The following is a 17377-nucleotide window of genomic DNA, read 5'->3' as shown; positions in this document are numbered from 1 at the left end:
TTTTTAGTGCGCTTGTCCTGTTAAGCAAAGATTAAACATATGTAATATATAGCACCATATTCAGTTGCACTATGAAAACAATGCATGAGCCAAAAAAACACTAGTTTGCTAAATTAATCAGTACAAAGACCCTTTGAAATATAAGTATTCCCCACTGTCTCCTGTAGAGTGTAAAGCAGCAGAATCCAGTGGTGCGGTGTTACCATAAAGAAATAGCAACTAACCAGTCACATAAAGTCAATTTATTTTATTTTACAGCATCACATTAATTATGAATAATTTACAAAAGCCATTATCAAGTCCACTGGTAACAAAGGTTTTCATGTGCACTGTGCTTCTACATGTTTCAAAAACAAATGGGCAAATTTCACAAATTGAGAAAGTATGGAAAGGCTTTTCACGCATGCTTTTTTTTTTTCTTTTCTTTTTTTACATAGATACAAGTATTAAACATTACATAGCAATGAGAAAAATTAATTCAAAACCAAATGATGGCTCCTCAATAACTAGCAGAAGACAAGTGTCGGTGTTAGGTTAATGCTCGACTAAATTTCACATCTACATTGATACTGAAGTCTGTTAATTAAAGGTGTAACGTGTCATAAGCACTCCAGACAGATAAAACAGGACTCATGAGATAGATGTTTTCACAAGACATTTTTGCAGTGAGATTAATACTTGGAGTCTACTAAGAAACAGCAGATAGTTCATTTGCTTCCAAATGACAAGATGTATTGAGGCAGCAGACAAGTGCATTCAACGAATCCTGCGTGCAAGATACTCCACAAAATGGAGGCAGAATTGGCGCATATAAACTCTTCATTTCTCACAGCAGCCTCATTTCAAAGTAACGTCCCCCTTCCCACGCATAAATAAGTTCAGTAAACTGTTTGTTCTGTAACAGAAACACTACATTCAAACCAAAACAATGTACATACATCAACCCAAAACCCAACTGGTGTGCCATGTCAAGACCAGCTATGGCATTAAATAAGCTCATACACTCAAAAACTTTTACAGAAAACAACTGAAAGATGCAAAGTGTTCCCCATAAAACATCGATTCCTATTGCTTACATAAGACATCAAGGCAGAGTGAGAACGCAGCCAAAATCAGGATATTAGGATGGTCTAAAACCACAGAGCAGGCATTGATCTGGCCAGCTGGAGGCAAGCCCTCTGGCTTCATTTACCCCTTAATGAATATACTGAACTGAGCAAACAACATGTCCATCTCAACTACCTGCAAATATATTGGATTTCATTGGAGGCCATCTGTAAATAGTCATTTTGTAATTATCACTTAGGAATATTATCTTGTGCTGTCCAAGTCTACTAAAGAACAGAAAAGGTACATAAATGATACTGCCTTTAAAATACAGACCAGTATGCATTTATGATCCCTTGGTAATAAGATTACTGTCACATATGGTGGTTATGATGAGTAACATATGGGATACAAAATACAGATACAATTCACTTTGTCAGGGCACAAGGAGCTTTTCTAACATTTTACTGGACTTAAGTTGACTAACTATAGATGCCAGATGCGCAGCTCATCTCCTAAAAGGGTTAGTCAGAAAAAGAAAGGACAAAAGTAAGCAAGGTGTTAGACCATGTAAAGCTGCCTTATAAACTTAGCTTTGTAGTGTGGGTGGGAGTAAGTAGTCTTAACAAGGTTAATAAGTTTCCAAGAATGCTTAATTTTTTTGTTGGGTCAGTGAGCTCACTTCCTGGAGGTTTGGGTCCATGTGGCGATGGATGGTGACAGGGTGAAGGCGGTAGGACAGACTTTGCCAAGATGGCCTCTCAGTTTGTTGTGATGTCGTTTCATTCCATGCTCATTTCTCCCATTCAATGCAGTTGGATAAAGAATGTTACTTTTTTTTTTTGCTTGCACCCACCACGTTCTTCACAATGGTGAAAGTACAAGGAGAGATGAGGAGAGAGGGCCACTGTAGACAACTGAGAAGATCTGGTTGATGGAAAAAAAGGATGGAAGGCTTAAAGCCAACAGTCTGGATGCCTGCTCATCTGAAAATTAAGGGGTTGGATGTAGTGAGAGAACTGGTTGGGGAAGGGATCTCAGGTCGGGGGGCTTGGTAAATTAAGTCATCGGGGAAGGAGTGAAGACCAAAAGAGCGATGAGGAGGGGAGGAGACATTTAGGCTACGTCAAGCACACCGGCGGCCACCAGCTGTCTGGAGAGCCAATCCAGGCCCTCGTGGAGGCCCATCCCACTGCGGGCGTCGCAGCCCTGGATGTGCCAGCTCCTCCCACAGCACAGCTTGTGTAGGCTCAGCAGCTCCGTCATCTCCTCCACAGACACGGCCCCGGGAACATCCTGCAGAGCCGACAAGATGCATCTCTCAATATGAGCTCTTTACTGATGCCCAGCTCTGTCACTGAGCTCAACCATAGTCATATATTAGAAATATTCACCCTGAGACGCTGCATCTCTATCCTATGATTCCTCAGCTGTATTGTGTGTATGAGAGTGTAAGCTGTCTCACTGTAATTTGACCTGGCACGGGATTTTTGTGCAGTACCTGTTTGTTTGCGAAGATGAGCAATAAGGCATCTCTCAGCTCCTTCTCTGTTAGTAGCTTGGCCAGCTCACTATGGGCCTCCATCAGCCTGTCCCGGTGACAGCTGTCAATCACAAACACCACCGCTGCACACGCACAAGAGATAGCAAGGAGAGGTTCAACATAACCCTGTCACCAAAACTAGCCACCATTCAGTGGGGTTAGAAATTATTAAATGCCTCCTCCATGAATTTTTAAATGTGCTGCAAAGTCATAAAAGTGTTCTATATTCTGTTAAAATAAAATGAACTTATGAAACTAGGGTGAGAATTGGGGGGAAAAAAGAACGAAACAAGATCATTTTCAAACAGACCCACTTTTTTTTTAAAAGATATTTTTTATGGCATCTCTGCTTTACTAGACAGTACAGTTGTTAGAGACAGGGATCGGGGAAGAGAGAAGGTATAATTAATTTAAAAAAAAATGATGCTATTCAATGTCCAAAAACTTTGACAATGTAGTAAGATGTGGGTTGAGGTCACAAACATTTCCAAATATCCACATTTTGGAATATTGAAGTTGAGTCAATGTTGATATATAATGGGGGAATATTTCAATGGGGAATATGTCAGTGACATGTATAGAAAGACAATTTAGAAAACATTCATATTTTTCATACAATGTTGTATTACTTTGTTGTCATGTAGTTTCTCATTTTTGATTCAATTGTGTCATGACTTATCTTGATTTGTTGTTTGTGACATGGCTGTTCTGTATCACCTGCGCAAATTAGCAGTTTTATTTCTTTCTGTGTTTTAACATTGTGTAAATCATATCTAAACTAAGCAGCAAGTAAAGCATGGGAGATACCTTGTGTGTTCAGGTAGTAGTGCTTCCAGAGAGGTCTGAGCTTATGTTTTCCACCCACATCCCAGATGGTGAATTTCAAGTTCTTGTATTCAACTGTCTCCACATTGAAACCTTGAAAAAAACAACACTGAGTTACAAAAAAGAAACCTAAAGAAAACAACAATACAACATGAATTGATGTTATTATGAATGCATTTACCGATGGTTGGGATGGGCTGCATGAACTCGTCTTGTTTCAGCTTGAAGAGGATGGTGGTTTTTCCAGCTCCATCCAGTCCTAAAGTTACTACGCGGATCTCCATCTTTGGACCAATGTGGACCCGGTTGTCCTGAAAAACACAACATTTTGTGACTGTAATGCTACATACTGGAACAAACTCAAGCCCTTTACATTTGATCGAGAAGTTTCCACTTGGCCTATCAATGCAAATTTCTAGGCAGCTGCACCGAGGAGTAAACATTGTGTGAGTGTGTGTGTGTGTGTGTGTGTGTGTGTGTGTATGTGTGTGTGTGTGTGTGTGTGTACCTTAGTGAAGGTGACGGGGATGCCGGCGTCCAGCTGAATGTGATCTGCCAGCTCAGTGAACTGGTGCTGCTGCTTCTGAAGGGTCTCGAGCAAACAGTTTATCTCCTGCTTCGCCAGCACAACTCTGCAGTCGTCCTGCAACAGAACAGAGGAGAAACAGCTAAACAAATAACCCTGCATTGCATGTGTATTGTTTCCAGTAATATAACCCCCCTATTCCAAACCTTTCCTTTAACTGGGAAACATTTTACTTGAAATAGCGTAATTAAAAGGACAATTCCAGTTATTTTCAACCTGGGCCTTATTTTCCTAGTTTTTGCCATCATGACAATTGATTGTGTTACAAATTTTGTCATTTACTTCACTGTAGAACTTTATGTACCTTCAGTTCACCTGAAGCGCTGCTCTCCAATACACACTCTAGGGCCAAACCAAGCTCCAACTAGCCTGGTGGCCATTCAGTCTGAATATCAGGCTAAACTCTAACAGGTGAACCCAAAACGCGATGAAATTACATCTTTTCATGTTCTGAGAGGGCCTTTGAGCTACCACACAAGACCCAGCAGGCTCTCATGTTTGGCATGGTTATTGCTAAAAGGGTTATTTTGAGAGTGGAAATCAACCTCCCCTCTTCGCTTCAAGAATTGGCATGGTTTCCTGTTTATATTTAGAGGAGATAAGGTACACACAGCTAACTCTCTCACTCGAGGTTTCTGAAGATCTGGGGACCCTTCATCGATCATATTAAGGGGCGGGGTGTTTGATGTGTGCGCTGATGAGTATGCCCCATTGTACATTTTATTTGTTTATGTTAATCTAATCTACTTTGCATTTATTTTTCCATTGCATGTTCACTGGTCATCCTCTGACCGTGGTTATATATGATTTCCTCTGACCTCAGGACAGTTTTGGATCTGGTGGACACTTTTTGGTTCTGGCAGCAAGGACGCTGTTGACGAGGACTAATCTAGCACACATGGACAATGTTATGCATTTGATTTGTAATCTGGCTCTTTGTTTGTGTGTTTGTGTTTGTGCGGGGAGGTGTTGATGTGTTTTGTTCTTGCATTTTTTTTCTGTGTGTTTGTATATTGTAAAGAGCTCAAAATAAAATATTCAACACAATAGGGAGGTAAAGTCAACGTCACATCCGGTATAGACCTCCAGCATAAATGACAAAATATAAGCAAATTATGCAATGTACTGTTCTTACTTCCTAATAATGTCACAGGATTTCGGGATATGTTCCCACTTACAGAATTTGTGGGCAATTCAACCACAAATACACAACTTTTGATGTCTTGAACATCGAGTACAACTTAATTTCCCATCATAAACTTGACGAATCAATCTCGTCCTCTGCTTGACATCCAGTGTAAATCTATATAATGATCAATAATTTTTTTTGCATTATAACAGTCGCAATCATGTATAAAACACACCATGTCAATAGTAATTCTACTTTTGCCTATCTACCCAACATTGGCAACCCGGAGAGAGCAGTATATTGTGTTATTTGATTATATGAAGATGTACCTCGCCATGCTAGCATAGCTAGCAGCTCTATACTGGATGTGGATTTTAGCAAGACTTTTAGCTTAACCTCCCTAAAACACTCACACTGCAATGGACTACATCCGATTTTCCATTACCTGAAACCTGAAGAAAAGTGGAGGAATGAAAAGCTAGAGTGAAGTAAGTGAGGGAATTTTGAAAACAATCACCATGATGGCAAAAGCTATTAACATAAGGCCCAGGTTGAAATTAACCGGAATTATCCTTTAAGGCAGCAAGTCAAAGTGAACTATCCCAGCTGAAACTAGGCTTAAGACTACCAACATATTCTATGTATTTTTATCTGCAAATATCACTTGAATAACTTTGAATATGTAGATAGATACAAATCTGCAAATTCTAGAAATTCTTCCTCATCATTATTCTTCCTTTACTTCAGTCCATTCCAGTAATGCAAACATCTTACACATTTTATGGCCAGTAAACTACTCCATTCACTGCCAAAACTTGCAACTATGCAGCAACCTTTTACAACTAGTTCAAAGCTCAAGATATAAGAGTCTGACACTATTAGCACAACACCATCACCCACTCTGCCTCACATGCATGCAACAGGAATAACCAATATTACAAGCACAAGAGAACCGCGCTAAGCAGTGGAGGATGACAGAAGCATCTGTATGGATATCATAAATTATAATAGCTTGCAAATACTGTAGGGGAATTTATTTCAAATGAATGATTTCTCACGCTAACAATGTGAATACATTAAGATCTGAAGCAGTTAATGCATACCCAATACCCAAATAAAAACCATGCATTTGCTACCATTTCAATTATGTTTACAAAGCCTGAAAAACGCAGTGCAGTGAACACAATGCTCATCACCTCTCCTACCTGTTGCAGTGTTTTCTCACAGTGCAGGCAGGCAGTGGAGACCTGAGACAGCAGGATGGTCATGTCCTCCTGCTGCTGCCTCAGCCAGATCAGCCTCTCCCTGACATGAGCGTCCACCACACTCAGCGCCATCTCCTCCTGCCGGCAGAGAGTCTCATGGAGGTCCGCAAAGTAGGCCCGGACACAGGAGCGGGCGCTCTCCGCTGTGCCTGGGACCTGGTGGAGACACACAGCAGATGTTTACGATGGAAGAACAGCAACATCATGTTTGGGGTGTCACCAATTAATACAGAAATTATGCGGCAGACATTGGTGGAGAAACAGAGATTATTCAGTCAGCTCCAGCTTCATTCAGGTGATTTTTCCATAGTTTCTTACTGCATTTCATCTCTTACATGTTCGGTGTGCGCCATGCCAACCCCGTCCTCCACTATCTGCTCTCCTCCCTCGATCTGCTGTACGATTCCCACCAGCTTCCTCGAGTACTCGGACACTTCCTCAGTGAAGGTGCGGATGCAGTGGGCCATATCCAAGATGGATGCACGGATCTGATTCGCTTCGGTCTCGAGAACTGCATGCTGAAAACGGGAGGGGGAGGGGCATTGATCATATCTCTGATTTGATTGGGGGAAAAAAATCTAATATGAAACATGCTTTTAAGTACTTTCATACCTTATGCCCCTGGTGCTTGCCGTACTCCTTACACACACAGCACATGAGAGGGCCGGACTGACAGGGTTCCTCCAGACAGACAAACTCGATGGCGTGAACCTGATGCTGCGGGCACAGGGTCTTCTCATGAGGCTTGTCAGCCAGGGGCACGCGACGGTGTTTAGCCAGGGTGCGGGTGGAGTGGGTGAGCTGGGAGCACTCAGCACACAGGTGGGTGGCACACACAGTGCAATACATGGAGGCTGTGTGGCTCTCGTCCTCGTCACATCGAATTATACACTAGAAGAAAAGTTCACGTGAGGACGATGCGTCACTTGTCAGAGTCTATAGGCAAAACCAGAGTAATATCATAACGGTCTTACTTCTCCCATGCCTTTCAGGGCATCCTCCGCCATTCCTGACTGGTTGGTGGCGCCATTCTGGAGTCGCTCCAGGAGCTCAAGCAGAGCAAAATTCTTCTTCAGACCCCAAACTCCAGAGTCCCCTGAACAAATTAGAAAAACAGAAAAACACGTCAAGAAACAATGACACAGAATTGTAAAGATTTTCACCCTCAATAAAGATTATCTATGAGTCAGAAAGAAGTGAAAACCCATACACAGCGCCATAATCGCCTCCTCAGAATCAACTGGTTACACCTTTAGCAGCAATAACTGCACCAAAATCCTTTCCTTTAATAATTGAACAATTTCGGCCCACTCTTCCATGCAGAGCTGCTTCAAATCAGTGACCTTTATGTTTTTGAGCTTGAACTGCATCTTTCAGGTCCTAGCACAACATGACAATGGCATTTATTTAGGTGTGGACGATACAAAGTATATTGCAATAATTTCAGGATTCACAATATACATCACTATTTTTTCTAAGGCTATGCTGCAATTTAATGAAAAGTACTCTATTTGCAGACAATGGTTAAATGCAAGTTAAATAATAATTTAAAGATTATTATGATCGGTCCAAGTAGATTTTCAAATAAGTACTGCATAGCTTCCATCATTAATACATTTAAAAGCAAGACTCAAATATAGCTCTGACATAGACCAGAGAAAAATCACTTGTGGTAAAACATTGTAGTTACACCTTTATACCAGTAGTGCTTCTCTAGCAAGACTAGCAATGTCTTTTGCTGCCTTCAGTGCTCATAGTAAGCTCCAACTTCCAAGTGCATAAATCCCTGTAATAGAAGTAGTTATTTTGGTGATTTTGTTTTATTTTAGATATCAGACAGTACAGTGCCAGTAACAGAATTAGGCAGATTTGCAAATCATGCAATTGAAGTTTAATTAATGGGTAACACTTTATAATAACCATCATTAATAAATGGTAAATTGATAGTTAATTAAACTTTAGTTAATAGTTATTTTACTGTTAACAAACAATGAAATGATAATTAATAATGTTTACTAATTATTAGTAATGCTATAATTTATGTTATTTTATCATTCGTTTGTGTAATATAAAATCATTTGTTTATAAATTATATATTGTATAATAGCTGATAAGAGACGGTAAAAAGGGTAAAAAGCTATGATACAATATATAATTTATAAACAAATGATTTTATATTACACAAACGAATGATAAAATAACATAAATTATAGCATTACTAATAATTAGTAAACATTATTAATGATCATTTCATTGTTTGTTAACAGTAAAATAACTATTAACTAAAGTTTAATTAACTATCAATTTACCATTTATTAATGATGGTTATTATAAAGTGTTACCAATTAATGTATTCAAAAATATGTGACAACTAAAAGTTAAAACAAAGACTGGAAATAGAAACACAATACTAATTATTTTGATACAATAACAGTTGTTGAAATGGCTTCCATGCTCTCCACCCCTGACAAATCTCAACAACTCTATGCTATGATAGAAGATCCGGACTTTCCCGTTCATATTTATCCCTCTGTTGCACTCAACTCATCATTATATTCCTCACAGCACTTGAAGGAACCATTGATGATCCCTTCGACAGTTCTCAACAATGCAGTTGAACAAGATGTTGAAATGCAATTTTAAGCTTGCAGTTTAGTAGGAAAGTTACAAAGTGACTTTTACCATGTTGGTAAAAAGTTCAACTTTTGACCATCTGTTCCAAGACTCCTGAGGATAATCCAGGTGCTTTTGGGAAAACTTAAGATGAGCATTCAAATTTTTAAGTGAGCAGTAGTTTCTGCCTTGCTACTTAGCCATGAATCCCACGTTCCCCAGCTGTCCCTCTGATGACGGAGTCATAACACTGACCGTAGTCAAAGGTAGAGAGCTGCAGATTCTTGGATGAGGTTCTACGGTTCTGTGTGACCTCTGGAACTTTTTCTGCCTTGCTCCCTGAGAGATTTTGGCAGGACGGCCAGTCCTGCAAAGCTTCACTACTGTCCCAAACCTTCGCCATTTGGACAGTGTCTCTGACTGTGTTTCTGTGGCGCCCCAAAGCCTTGGGAACGGTTATGGAACATTTTCCAGACTGACAGCTGTCAGCAACTTTTTTCTGGAGGTCTTCAGGTATTTCTTGGCATCATGACAAGCCTCTAGAACCATTGTGCCTACTGTATCACTGTAATGCTCAGAGCTGGTTCATATTGAGCAGGGCTGGTCCAAATCAGGCCTGATTGTTGACCACAGTATTATCCCTTTAATTAGATTGAGTCAACTGAGGGGGTGATTATTTTTCCACACCTTGAGATTACACTTTTGATTACCTTGCAGCTGCACATCAAACAAATAATAGAAGCACCAAAGTTTGGTCTCATTTTCTTTTCTCCCAGAGTCCCTTGGTAACTTAAAACAACATGCAAAAGGACCTGATCTGACTGCAAAAATGCAGAAAACCGGGCAGGAGGTGAGCACTTTTTCATGGTACTGTACTATCCACTTAATATCAGGCTGCCCCTTACTGTGAACAAGGACACTCACCCAGCTCAGTGACCTGCCTGTCGAAGGGGCAGCGGACCGCTCTGCCATGGAGGGGCAGCCGGGTCAGACAATCATGGCACACTGTGTGACCGCAGAGCAAAAGACGAGGGACCTTGTCCCCTTGGAGAGAGAAGACGTCCTCACACACACCACACTCAAGCACCTGCAAATGAATACACAATTTGATCAGTTGATTAGCTAGTCAGAACTAGATAACACTAATATCAGTTGTGCCAGGCTTTTCTATGTCAGTCACGCTGCTGGATTAACAGATCAGAGACTACTCTCTTGATACTAGGAGTGATAACCGAGAAATAGTCAATAGCTGCCATCTATTCCACATTTTTTGTGTAAATGCAGAGGGATTCTCTATATTGGGCCAGAATCAGCCAGAATAAAGGAGAGACAATTAGACTAAGAAAGACACATCTAACATCACATCTAAAACACCTATGATGAGCATCAGCTACCCATTTGACGGACGGGGAGTTTCACTGCTGTTCAAGTAACTACGATGCTTCAAAGACCTATGCAGTCACCTTGACTAATAATTTCTCAGCTGTTCGACCCTCCTTGGTCGCTGCTCCTAGTCTTGGTATGAGACATTGAACAAATTATTTGTTGACGTTTATACACTATTCAGAAACGGAAGGAACAAGAGATACCAACGTTTGAGATTGTCAAGTGAAGTTGCTCACATCTCTGAACTAACACGCAGGAGCTGCAGTGCACCTCTCTAAACTGGCACATCAGCGACAGCTAGTACAGGCGCCTACTAGCGATGGTTACCCACCGACAGTGTTAGCATGTTGCGGGCAGGGAGGTACACAGGCCAGGCGTGGACCGGACGGAAATACGCAAACATTTAGCCAAGTTTACATTGTAATAATTGCATGGTTTCGTCGTAGCAATTCTTATGATACAACTTTTAGAGACAGCGTTTTTTTTAATTGCAGGCAGAATGACTATGTTTGGCACTCACTGACGCCAACGCAGCAGCATTCACCCAAAGTCAGAAGCCACGAAAGCAAACCTGCTGTCGATCGTCCATGCAAGCTGATAACGCAATACAACCATTACAAACGTTAACCTATTTGTCGAAGTGATATTACAACCTTGACTGTGCCTCCACCGGCCCCCCTCCCGTGCCGAACACACGGCTCCATCGTCGCTACGGCTCCCTGCTTGTTTATCCCTGCTGCAGCAGCGGCCATTCTCCGACTACAGCAGAGAGGAGCGACACGGCGAGAGCGAAATGTCACATTTACTTCCGTCTTTGCTTCGATACATTTATGCAGACAAGACCCGACAAGACAGCCCCCGACCAACAGTGGGTCCAATATGTTAGATAGACACATTGGATTTCGTTATCGTATCCCAACATTGAGTTCCCTGGTAAGATGCAGATAGTGTAACGCATATTAGAAGCATCTTCCTTCGAAGTTGGCGAAAAACAATCTAACTTTGATTAGCAGATGCTCCCATGTTGCGCATGCGCAATATCACAAAGTCCGACGCTGTTTAACGACTACCTAACTAAAGCCAAGAAAAGTCACCACAGCGATTAGCACTCATTGGTGTAAATTGTTATCAGATGTATAAACTCTAAATTGGCCATTGTTTTTATGTAGCTCATGTTGTTTGTATATAGGCTACATATGCGTATGAGATCGCCTACACGTATATGCCGGAGGAGATTATTTGATTTTCTCATGTTTTATAATATCTTTGACTACAACGTGAGTGAGAGCCTTTTGATTTTCGTGTTTGTTTTTACTTCTTATTTTACTGATATAAGGCAGGCATCTCAGACATATTGTTGCCCAGGAAATCAATTGATTCTTCACAGCATAGTGAAATTGAAAACTAGCTACTTTAGGTAGCCTATAACTGCCATACTGTCACGTCTCATATCTGTACAATGAAATATGAAGAAGGTCAGTGAGGGGCTAAAGTGGCACCAAACCCAGGTAGGCTATGGCAATGCTCAAATTCCATATGTGAAGAACTAAGCATGCTCAAATCTAGTCCCGTGGTTCAACTGGTAGAGAAAGGCACTAACACCGCAGGGTTAGGGGTTCAATTCCCACTTGGGCCAACCATGCTAGTGAGGCATGCACTCATGAGCTGCTTTCAACAAAAGTGTCGACCAATTAGCCTGTTTAATGTTAAATGCTTGGTAGTAAAACCTTATGTCTTAAGGTTATGTTTTATAGATCTTTTTTTTTTTTTTTGTCTCTGATGACTTTAATATGCCAGCAAAAACACTGGAAAAGAATAGATTCTGTATCTCAGAGTGATCAATCTTTAAAGACAATTTATGATCATTTTCCTTTCTGGTACTGTCTGCATCTGCCTGCAGTACATAGAATTCAAAACATTTGGATTGGTCTCTAGTAAACACCAAGTTTCCATTTAATTAATCGCTGTGCCTTGCTGCTGCATCCCCACCAATTTACTGTCGTGTGACCTTCCAGACTGTCCAGAGAGACTTTCATGTCCTTGGGTTCCAGTAGGCTACAGTGCTTCTCTTGCACATATGTGACCAGGTCAGTCTGCATACACACTTATGCTGTTCAGGCTTCACGGGAAACCCATTCACCTGCAGAAGTAGAGTCAGATGTTTCTCTCAAAGCTTTCAACAGTCAGCAGGTAGTCAATTTACACTATAATTTCATACTCTGATGCTGTTCAAATTCAAATGGAAAGGAATGTCTTACATTGAAAGATTGAAAAAGCAAAAGTTGTATGCAAGTAGAAATTAGGCCAGGGATAGGCAACCATGTGCCGATAGTATTGGAGTGTCTGCAGGTTTTCATTCCAACCAAACACTACACCAGGTGATTCACTGATTAGTTCCTCCTCCCTGGCTGAAGGTGTGTTAATTAATAACCACGTGAAATCACCTGGTGTAGTCTTTGCTTGGAACGAAAACCTGCACACACATGCACATGTCCTCCATAACACATGGTTATATCACAGTGGCTCTGTCAAGCATATAAAACCGTATAACCTATATTACATTATAATAGCGCTATAAAGCTGTCTCATACTGATGACGCAATGTTTGTGCGTCTGCCTTGTTCGTAACTGCCGAGCGCGGAGGGACAGTTCAGGTTCCACAACACTGCGGCCACCGCTGCATTTTTAGGTAAATGTCTATTTTACATTTTAGCAGTTTAAGCAAAACGGTCGCTTGGCATGTTGTGGTTTTTGGATAGATGCGGTTCGCGTGGGATAAAATGCGAGGCCTCTCTGTAATGTTTGGAGGGGAAGTCGAAACAAGTCAGCCAGTCTCCCTCTGGGCGGGCGGCTCACTTGGAAGCCGCACAGTCGTATTTCTATGGATAACTGTTTATTTTTTTGTATTTGAAATAACGTAATTCCTTCTCATTCCTCTTTCCCACCGCCAGGTATCCTTTACCGATGGCTCAACAAGCACAGCAGCCCGGGCCGCTGCCCACCGCGCCCGACTCCCCGCGGTAGTGGTAACCAGTAATGTGCAAAAATATGCCATGAAGAAAAAGAAGATCCTCAATGCTGAGGAGAGCGAGCTGTTTGAACTAACTCAGGCAGCAGGCATCACTGTGGACCAGGAGGTCTTCAAGTAAGTGTGAAGATAACCAAGAGAAACATGGGACTTTATTATATCTGAGGTAAAGAGAGAAAACACATTCTCCAACTCCTCTTCTTGCCCTCCCAGGATCATAGTGGACCTGCTGAAGATGAATGTGGCTCCTCAGGCAGTCTTCCAGACTCTGAAGGCTATGTGCGCGGGCCAAAGGATAGCTGATTGTAGCGGAGAGGCTTCAGCTGCCTCCCACCCTGCCAGTACCACCGCAGCACCCACAGAGCACAGAGGTTAGTGTCTGAAGTCAAAGTGGCACAGCTATAATATTACACTCAAACATCAAACACTGCTTATCGACTGCATGGCCAATGAGCTTCAGCTTCCATCCCGGAAGCAACTGATCAAATGCCACATGTGATTGGCTGCTTGTGCAGACTCTTTCTCATCTGTGATCTAGAGTAACGCTCAACAGAGAACCAGTCTAGCACATTAGAAATGCCTTTTTTAGAGGACTGCTTTTATACTTTCAGTAAATTTAAGACCATGTACTCTAAGGGAAGAGTATATTCTTAGATGATTATTTGCACTTTTACTTGAGTAAGGCATTTGTGTTCTTCTACCACCTTGATCGCATATTAGAGATGAACAGTTAATTGAAGAAAAGAAAAACAAAAAAATCCCAATATGAATTTCTGCAATTTCCAAAATCACAAAGGCTGCAATGAATTGCTTAAGAGAGAGGCATCTAAAATGGACTTCTAAAGAGGATATTTTAATGCCCAGAGTAATCTTTGGTCCATGATGTACAATATTGGTGAAAACCTTACTCAAACTCGGTAAATCCTGCAACACTTACATTTGTTTTTGTTTTTTTAACAAAATAACTTTAAGCAATTTTAAAGTTCTAAAAATTATGCAGAGAATTTTTTGATCTGCTGAGAATGTTACGCTGAGACTACAACTGATTAAAGGTTGCATGATGTTTGAGCGTAGATTCTCTCTACAATATGAAAGTGTAAAGAGCTCCAGGTAACCTGTGATCTGCCAAGAACCTGCTGTCAGCTGGTTATAGCTTTCAGAATTGTTTTAATGTCTGTTTGATGGACCTTGCCTTTCAGCCTCTTCCAGCCATTCTTCCTGTACTCTTTGCTTCCCACTTCCCCTTTCAGGCGTGTGAAACGATCACATCCCTCACTGCTATTTACACAAGAAGTTCTTGTCCTGCAACTGCACCACCTAACCACCCCAACTAACTCAGTTCCCTGTTCAGTTCACCTGATAGTGTTGTTTTCCACTTACATGGAACTAAAGACAAATGTCACGTTGCTTTCTAATTCCTCTCTTATCCCCTTGAATCGTATTTTGTGTGTGCCTTTTTGTTTCCTGAAGAAGAGGATACTTTGGTCTCTAGCAAGAGCCCCAAGCCTCCTGCAGCGCCCCCCTCGGCGTCTGGCCCCAGAGCCACAAGGGTCAACACTAAGATTGTGGTCTACGGCCCCCAAGACGCTAGCTCTCCTCACTCTCAAGGTCCCCTCTGCTGCACTGTGTCCTGCGTCTCTGTCTATCTGCCTGCTTGCCGTTCTTTTTAGATGCAAGTGTTGTGTACATGTACTTGTAACACCGAGTAGGACTGAGCCAGAATGACATGCTGTGTTTTCTTCATTCCATGGTTATGCCGAGGAGTGGAGACTGTGTGTATGCATGATCTGCATGTGTGTTGACTAGAGTTAGAGCCTGCCCTTGGGTGTTGTCAGACTTCATCATTGTCATATTGTCATACAGGTGGACATATTCACTCTGTATTTTTTGTATAAAGTGGCTAGAAAGGGAAAAAAAACACAAACCTTTACCACCTTTAAACATATTTTCACTACTTAACCGACTAATATCTTTAAATTACTGGTGGCTTCATGATTCTTTGACGGAACCTGGCTGATGATTGATCCCATCTAATTTATAGTTGTTGGAGCAGCTTGTCAGCATACTGTAGGGTCTTTCCCCCAAATAGTATCTGAACCACCTTTAGCTGACATTGGTTGATATTTTATCAAAACACTGTTGGCATTTGATGACTGGTTATTGCAATGCATCACTAACTAGTAAATGGAGCTGCCAGTCATATGGTTGTTTCTGAATGGCTAACATCTGAGGATATCCCAGTTTGTGTGGGACAGTCCTGGTGTGAAGCTACATGTCCCAGTCTGCCAACAGATCTCTGAGATATTAGTGTTTCAGTTTTTACTATTGCTCTTTGCAAAAGCAAACTCCCATGCCCTTTATCTTAGTGACACTGTAACAATTGCGTGTTTTGCAACTCTCATTTGCATAGATACCCATTGCCTCATTAGTGATATGATGGCAGACCTGCATGACGTGTGCAGATTCATCAAGGTAGTAGAATACTTGTTGATTACAACAGTGTTATCTAGTAAGAGGCAGATTGACAAAAATGATCTGAAATGAACGGCACTAGTGAAAGTTTCTAAAACCACTGAATTATCAATAAATATGACACAAATAACTTGAACGACTTTATTGTAGAATGTGTAAATATTCGGCTTAGTTGGTGAAAGAACACTTTCTAGTCACTTTAAGATTCATGCTACAGTCAGGTGTGCAATATTTGTAGATGTGTACTACTGAATGCAAAGCTTTTGACTAAATAAAAGAAGGTGAGAAATTGGAAATGGCCTCTCCTCCATATGTGAAATGACAGTTATAACTAATCCTACTGTCTGTCATCCTTCTGACACAGTGTTCTCATGCCGTAGTCTTCCTTCATCTTTTTTTTTTCTGTTTTACCATCATATTAGAGGTTTGGTCCATCTGTGAAGTCACCATGTTGCCTGGAACCTGTGAAGCAACATTCTTAAACACTTGTTCATTTCTACCATTCCAAGTTTGTGCGTTTTGTTGTTTTGTGTCAGCAGTGCGCAGTAAAGCCGGAGTGAGCCACAGTGAGAAGAGCAGAGAGGTCTCCAGCCAGAGAGTGCAGCGGCAGCCCAGCGCCACTAGAGGGCAGAAGACCAAGAGCTCTGGCAGCAGTAGTTCCTCCTCACAGATAACCTCTGCGTAAGACGGAAGGGTAAATTATACTTCTGCGCCCAACGGTGCGGCATTTGCCCACAGAGGCTGTCGCCGTAGCTTACCTGCACCTCTCCAAAAACGTAACCACACGTAGGGCGTCGCAAGACCGCAAGAACGGTGATTGGCCCGCTTCATATTTCCTCCTACCTGTATCCGGTTGATGCCTGCTGATAGCGAAGACAACATGGAGTAGATGGAAAATACATGAGCTGAGGAGGGCTGTAAATGTATTGTATATATTTGTAGGACACTGCATCCTCAAATTATAAAGATTGCCAGATGTCACTGAATTCATGGTGAGAAATATCCCAGAACATGAGCTTCAGAGAATGTAAATACCACTACTTCTTCGGTTAGTACTTGTGTGTTAACAAAGCACGCCACTGCCGTCTAGTGTTTCAGTGGAGTACCTGCACAATCACCGACGCAGAACCATAAATGCTCGCACCTACAGTTTGGCGCAGAAGTACAATTTTCCCTTAGACATACCACAGATCTTTTGTAATTCTTTAATTTATTCTATTTTCATGTTTTACCTTCTGACAAGCAGGTTCAAACGTTTCCTCATTCTCATACTGGAAGCTGTTTTTGAGTAAGCAGAGCCTTTCGTCCAGTTGCCACATACTATTTTCAGTTTGACAATAAAAAATGCACATGTTTCAATGTCAATCGTTTTTATACACAGATGAATCTTCACCAGTGATCTTTTTTTTTTTTTTTTTAAACGTATTTCTAGTTTTAACATGAAAGAAAACATTGTCTTTTCAATGTCACTTTTAATAGTACT

The 17377-nt window shown here is 41.3% G+C and overlaps 1 protein-coding gene and 1 pseudogene across 1 annotated transcript; one reads left to right on the top strand and one right to left on the bottom strand.

Moving 5' to 3' along the window:
• Window positions 1-259: 259 nt before the first annotated feature.
• On the bottom strand, window positions 260-11146 carry trim23 (tripartite motif containing 23). The gene is made up of 11 exons (XM_071545476.1): window positions 11048-11146; window positions 9933-10095; window positions 7370-7491; window positions 7008-7286; window positions 6731-6913; window positions 6336-6551; window positions 3924-4058; window positions 3597-3726; window positions 3398-3508; window positions 2549-2673; window positions 260-2343 (listed from the first exon to the last, which is right to left on the bottom strand). The coding sequence occupies exons 1-11, from the start codon at window positions 11144-11146 to the stop codon at window positions 2164-2166; spliced, it is 1743 nt and encodes a 580-aa protein (XP_071401577.1). The 3' UTR covers window positions 260-2163.
• A 2212-nt stretch (window positions 11147-13358) lies between these two features.
• Window positions 13359-17331, top strand: LOC139666323 (mitotic-spindle organizing protein 2-like; annotated as a pseudogene).
• Window positions 17332-17377: the final 46 nt, after the last annotated feature.

The sequence above is a fragment of the Centroberyx affinis genome, unplaced genomic scaffold (genome assembly GCF_046629955.1).
Source record: "Centroberyx affinis isolate AG114_WGS23_722 - 3 ecotype Tasmania unplaced genomic scaffold, CSIRO-AGI_Caff_v1 ptg004932l_1, whole genome shotgun sequence".
Lineage (NCBI taxonomy): Eukaryota > Metazoa > Chordata > Actinopteri > Beryciformes > Berycidae > Centroberyx > Centroberyx affinis.
This window is presented reverse-complemented; position numbering and strand designations above follow the sequence as displayed.